The 6,716-nt window shown below is 39.3% G+C and overlaps 1 protein-coding gene across 1 annotated transcript in view; it reads right to left on the bottom strand.

The window, feature by feature from the left end:
* Positions 1-1,881: 1,881 nt before the first annotated feature.
* Positions 1,882-6,716, bottom strand: part of nlgn1 (neuroligin 1) — a 307,922-nt gene continuing 303,087 nt past the window's right edge. Inside the window, exons 9-11 of the mRNA XM_080877174.1 lie at positions 5,747-5,903; positions 4,717-4,794; positions 1,882-2,742 (exon numbers count right to left, since the gene is read on the bottom strand). Coding sequence (XP_080733300.1) covers positions 2,134-2,742; positions 4,717-4,794; positions 5,747-5,903 — 844 coding nt within the window. The 3' untranslated portion in view covers positions 1,882-2,133. The remainder of the gene's footprint in view (positions 2,743-4,716; positions 4,795-5,746; positions 5,904-6,716) is intronic.

The following is a 6,716-nucleotide window of genomic DNA, read 5'->3' as shown; positions in this document are numbered from 1 at the left end:
ATATTCATGTCTCTGTCTGCTTTGAAGATCACCACTTTACCCCCACAGTGACTCCAACCTTTTAAGCAACTGGATTCGACTGCACTGTGACTCATTTCTACACCGATGGATAACATCGTTAGCTGCTGAGGCTTCACTGACCTGAAGATGTTAGCAAAGGCAGACAGCATTGTAGTAGATGGTCAACTGAAGACAGTGCGGATGTGAGACGAGCCGCTTTGCTAAACAGCCCAGCTGTCAGCTCAGTATAAAAGATGAGACAGTAGAGAATCCCTGGTAGAAAACGAGTGGGGCTAAAAAAAGAAAAGAAGTAGGTGAAGAGGAGTGACTGTGGGCTTCAGAGCTGCTATGAGAGGCCTTTTTACTTCCTTCACATAATTCAATAATTCCAACGCAATGTGTCTCCTAACACAACCAGCCTTGGCTAATGATCAAAACTAGATGAAATGCGCATAATGGGAATTGGCCTACCGTGACCCTAACTTTTCCTATCATCTTGCCCTTTGACTTGTGTTAGTCATGTGTAGGCATTCATGTTTAAAGAGCTCTACAGTGCCCGATTGGATGAATAAAAAATCTACACGGTCCAGAAATTTACTCTCCCACCATTTTTTTCCCCAGTAGTTTCACCCTCCACCACAGTCAACACACTTCCCAGTTAAAAGTAAAGAAAACCGGGCAATGGAATAAACAGTGCAGGTAATTACTTCTATACGGTATAGTGGTCAAGTAGGTAGAATACCAAAGAACATTGATCTCAACTGAAGGTACAATGAGTTTGATTGATACAGTGTAATGTGATTTAACCACTATCAAAAAGTAGTACCAACACACGGAGTACAAAACTAGTCCTTATATGCCCAGCTCCACTCAAGCTATATCATGTTATGCAAGAAAATTTGAACCATATTTCCAGCCCCTCCCCTTTCTACCCCCGACTCCAGCCCACATCATCCATAACCTGGAATTGTATTTCCCATGGTCCTGCAAGGGTGTGTGTTTTCTTGTAATCCAATCAAGAAATATGTCTGAAATTTCTCCAATGCAAGGGAGAGGGTGAAAATGATTCTTAATAATGACATAATCAGCAGAGCAGCCATCAAGCAGATAAATTGTCATGCGCATCGTGCTAAAATATCCAATTATCCTTTGTCCCCCAGCTCTCTGTGTTGAAGTTGGAAATGCCAGAAAGCCAGTAGGTGGATCCCCACTTCCTACTGGTTCAGTTCTACTGGCAGGTTTGCAGTATGGATGCCCCTCTGAAAAGAGGAGAGCTTAAACAGCCTCGGTGCTTAGTGTACAGATCTAGATATGTAAATAGGTTCTATACAATAAAATTGTTCCCAATCCTCAAAAATAAATGGATGAAAAGTATTTGCAAGATTTTTTTCTCCTCAAAATGGTTCTGTTGTGCATACAGGATTTCTTTTTCTTGAAGTTTTCAGTCTTTCCTTTGCTCTTTTCAACAATTGTTTTTTTTCTTTTTTACCTTATCTTACATAGCCTCCATTTATGATGTCAAGACATGCCTAAATTGGTTTGCATGGCATCTACATTGTGCCCCACAGAGTAATCTCTAGCGTGATGCCGAAGGAAAACAACGCGCTTTCTTTCTTTTACAAAGAGCTCCCTTCTTCTCACCTCCAAGGTGTGTCTGATGCTCTCTTCTGTATCCAGATAATACTCTCAAGCAGTCATTTGTCAAAAGATCCCGAAGGCCATATCTGTTGCTAGAAAGAGAAAGTATTTTTACTGTACCTTGTTTTGCTGCAATATCAGAACAAAAATAATAACAATAAAAAAACATCCTCCTCTTTGTTTTAGCTTTAGAGGTTGTTTATCTTCAGCTCTTTATATGTATTTTTTTCTTGTCTTAAATTTTTGTACAAAAAGATAATTATTCTTTTTTCCCTGGTCCAAACCCTCAGAAACTCTTGACTATATTTCCTCAGGTATTAACAGGGTGTCGTACAGTCCCAGTGTAATTCCATGGGTTTCTGGCAACTCCAGGATGGCATTTCATCTCATGACATACTTGTGTTTGTCAGAAAGTTGGCCTTCAGTCTCTGCTGCGTCAGCAGAGACTGAAGCCTCAGCCATCAGAGTCCCGCCTGCATGGGTGCATCCACAGGGCTATACTCGGGTGGTGGAGTGTGAGTGTGGGTGCGGGTGGGGCAGGGTGTTGTTCTGGCCACTGCTGGGGAAGGTATTGAAAGAGTGGAGTGAGGTGAGCCCTCCCATGGTGCTGGGGATCATGGTTATGGTGTTTGGTGTCATGAGCGGGATGTCATCTGGTGAGCGCCTCATGGCCAGAGTATAGTCCGGTGGGCAGGCAGTCCTCAGAACCACGTCATGCGGGTGCAGGGAGTCGCCAACCCCCCTGCAATCTCGGTCCAGGTCTGAGTGCTGCTTCATCTGTAGAGACATGATTTCCTCCTCTTGAGTATGGGCAAGGTCATTTGCGGCACTCCGCTGGGGGCTGCAGCGTCTATGAACATCGTGCCGGCGCTTGTCCTTTTTGTAGTAAAGTGCAGCAAAAGCCAGGATATTAAGGAAAAGCAGGGATGCTCCCACAGCAATGGTTACAGATAGTTCAGTGGAGTAGTCACGCTGGTCCACAAGATGTGGTTGGTTGTGACTGTCCTGTGTCTCAGTGGGGAATGGGGTTGGGTTTGGGTTAGGACGTTTGGTCACCAGAACTTTGGTCTTCGGTATTCGATTAGTAGTCTCTAGTGGAGGAATCTGAAGACAAGAAAACCAGTGGTTAATAACTAATTCATCTGATCATGTTCAACTGTATAGTCTAGCTTGTGGTACCACAAAGTTGAAACTACATATTGGATACCCCATGATAGGCTTTCAATGTTATTAGAGCAAAAAAGCATGATTTCATTTGCAATAAATAAATACTTTAATATAGAAAGCAATCCTGCCTTCTCTTTGGTTTTATTGCATTGTCTACCTAGTCCTGCTGAGGTTAGTGCATGTTCTTGCTTTGTTTCACATGTGTCCCCCAAGTTTTTTTCATTACTTCTTGTATTTACATTATATTCCAGCTGGACTTTTGGATTCTACATTTATTTATCTGCTATTAAAGCTCAACTCTTGTTTGTTTATTTGTGTCTCCTGTGGCTTGAATTTCACATCATTCAAAACTTTGCAGTGCACACCAAACTGACATTTCACTCATTTAGCTTCTAAGAGTCACATGACTTTAACAGCATATTTTGAAAGAAAAGGAAAATATTACTTGTTTGACATTTTATAATCCTTTAAGAAAACCCAACTTCATAGCCTTGCAGATTTCCTTCTAGCAGGAAGGTCAAATACAATTTCATTAGATCAATAGTAAATATGCACCTACTTCGATTTGGGGCCTTATTTTTTCAAATTCAGGAGTCAAAATATTTTTCTTCATCATTACATAGTGCTTGTAAGAATGATTGCACTGTGTCTTTAAAGACATCAGATCACTTCTGAGTAGGATGTCAAAAAAAACAAAGCCAATTATTTTCAGTTTTAGTGGCCTAAAACTAGCAATTTCTGACAACATTTCTTTATTTTTCACCAGTGAGATTGGCTACTCTCGATTTAAAGCTGAAAGTCAAAGTTTACTTCAACTGTTTGTTTGATTTAAAACATAATGTAGAGAGGCAACATTACAGAAACAGTGCCCTTATTCAAATACTCATGGGTCTAACATACGTAAATAAAATGGAGACCAGGAAAGGGATGGAGAGCAAAGGAGGAAAAGGAAGACAATATCAGGAAGGAGCAACTTCAGTTTCCTTCAGCTCCAAGTGTTAATGTAATGTTGATAATCTCTTTGCTGCAGCTTAATGCTTAAGTTGCATAGTGACACAAATTTTTGTTCTAACTCGTGGCAAAGTGAGATTGTGTACATCCTGAAATTACTTTAAACATATGGCCACTGCCTGACTTGATAATAATAGTGGATTGCATTTATATAGTGCTTATCGGGACCCTCAAAGCACTGTACAATTCCACTATTCATTCACTCTCACATTCATACACTGGTGGAGGCAAGCTACAGTTGTAGCCACAGCTGCACTGGGGCAGACTGACAGAAGCAAGGCTGCCATATCACGCCATCAGCCCCTCTGGCCATCACCAGTAGGTGAAGTGTCTTGCCCAAGGACACAACGATCGAGACTGTCCGAGCTGGGGCTTGAACCGGCAACCCTCCGATTATAAGACGAAATGCCAACTCTTGAGCCACGATCGCACCTTGATAAAGTTACTTATCAAAATGTGACATAAATAAGTTTTTTAAAAATGAAATTAAAAATATTACACACATTCACAACCTCAAACCTTCAGAATCAGCCCCTTGTACATCAAGTATCTACTCATAATTTGTATCAAACTGAAGTCAGACTGGATGTTTATGTATAATTCTTCTCTGTCACACCTGATAGCTGCATTTACTGAACACTTTTGGCATATCCTTTAAATTCATTCCTCAATATACTTCAACTGCTGCTCTGTGTTTATATGTGCTCGTCTATCATGTCTATATATATAATCACCTAAGTAGGAGATCACAAGAGCCCCTTGAGCGGAAAATTAGGCAAACTAGGTCAACAACCAATCTCAATGTTACATTTAAAACTTTTCAAAAAGCCTTCTGTGGAGGGAATGGCTCACATAGACACTTTTTGCCATGATATCACACATCGACTATTTAAAACCAACCTTGGTGGTGGTTGGGATGAGCTGGGTGACCTCATTGAGACTGTGTAGATGAGGAACCAGCTCCAACCACAAGTTGACCTGAGAAAAGGACAGAAATGCGTAGGTGGTAAAATCAAGCAAGTATGAAAACTGTCTTCAGAAGAGCATCTTAAAGTATGGAATTACAATAGGATGAAAATGAAACAATATTGCAGTTCAATTTTAAGCATTCAGAAAATGTCCCTGCTTGTGAAAAACAAACCCAAGACTAGGGCACAAGTGATGCATAAAGAGGAAACACGCAGGAATTTCATCTTTATAGAGACGAAAAATTTAAAATAATGCAAGAAACAATTAATTGGAATACATTTTTATAAATCCAGATTGCATACACTGGATTTATCCGTTTTTTAAAAAGTTAGAGAAATGTGTAAGATGTTAATAGAAACAGAATTAATTAGAGTTTAATTTAAATACATAATAAACAGAAAAATAGACCAAATATATCATAATATATGAGAAAGTCAACTTTTTTTAAGTCTGAAGTTTTAATGCATTTTTAACAGTCTACAAATTCATATCAGAATTATTTCAAGCTATCTTCTTTACAGATAGATTGACATGCACGCATGCAAATGCTATCAAAATATAACCTGTGAAGACATAGAAAATATCACATTAAAAAAAGCAAAAAAAGTTTATAAAAATGTGTTTTTATAAGGGATTTGAAAAAAGCCACAGATTTTGTGAGCGGTTTCTCCTCAGATAGATTATTCCAAAGATGATGGTCAACATGAGATTTAAATCTTGATTTTGGAATCACCAGCATGGCAGCTCTTGAGGCTCTAAGGCAGTAAGACAGCTCATATGGGGTCAACAAATCTGCTATTTAGCTTGGAGTCAAACCATCACATGGTTTAAAAGTGATCAGTAACATCTTAAAATCAATTCTAAATCTACAGGGAGCCAGTGTACTGAAGTTTCTATTGGAGTTCTCTTAAAAACAGTAAAAAGCTTATCTGCTGCATGACAGAGTTACATCTAACTATACCTTATTGGCTCGGTAATGCTCTTTGACCCGGGGCTTCAGGCCAATGTGGAGGTAAAGCTGGTCTTTCTGGTTGTAGCGTGTCCATGCCACTTCTTCAAAACGATTGGGCTTAGTGTGGATGAACTTGGTGTCCTGGGGTACAGGCTGGTTTGGGTCCCTTTGAAGAAAGAATAGGAATGAGTTTCCGTTAAAGAGGTCACAGAGGAGAGACGAGCTGAGAGTCTTACAGTGGAAAAAAAAAATGTTGTTGGCTGTTTACCTTAGAGGGCAGGAAGATCTAAAACCAGGCTAAAGGTGAACTGGACCTCTTAAGACACAGCTGTTTGGCTATTCAAATTTTAATTTTGACATAAGTGTAGCATTTGCCTCAGGTTAATCAGTATAATTATGAAAATACTGAAAGGCAGTGGTGAAATGCAGCCTCCAGGTTTCATCAAATTTTAATCAGCGCTTTCTAAGATATCACACCTGATAAGATCCAGAAAAGGTCAGAAGGGAAATTATTGCTCATAGATGTAGGGCTTTCTAAAGATTCTGACTGAATGGAAAGGTCTTAAGATACCTAATTTAAATTTTGAGACATAAAAAAAAATCCCTGTCACAGTTTTTTGTTTATTTTTTAAATTATGGATATCTCCTTGGAAGTGAATGCATTTATATATAATTCAAACATGAAAAGAAGCTTCCTGCCAAAGAATATGTTTAGTTGAATATGCAGTTCAACCATGCTGATAATTTCCAACAAGTACATGGTTCAATGGTTGCTATAAACCACACTTAGAATAGCTACTTTTTTAAATGTCATGTGCCATCAATTTTAAATGTTTGACTCAATAACTCAAGGCTTAAATAAACTGTAAATGCAGGTCAGTAACCCATGTGAATACCCCTCATATATTCAGTACAGAGGAGGACAACGCACTGAGTTTGGATCCTGCACTAAATAGAGCCACTCGCACTTAATCTGAGG

The sequence above is a fragment of the Rhamphochromis sp. 'chilingali' genome, assembly GCF_963969265.1.
Source record: "Rhamphochromis sp. 'chilingali' genome assembly, chromosome: 3".
Classification (NCBI taxonomy): domain Eukaryota; kingdom Metazoa; phylum Chordata; class Actinopteri; order Cichliformes; family Cichlidae; genus Rhamphochromis; species Rhamphochromis sp. 'chilingali'.
Note: the sequence above shows the minus strand (reverse complement) of the source record. Positions and strands in the feature narration are given on the sequence as shown.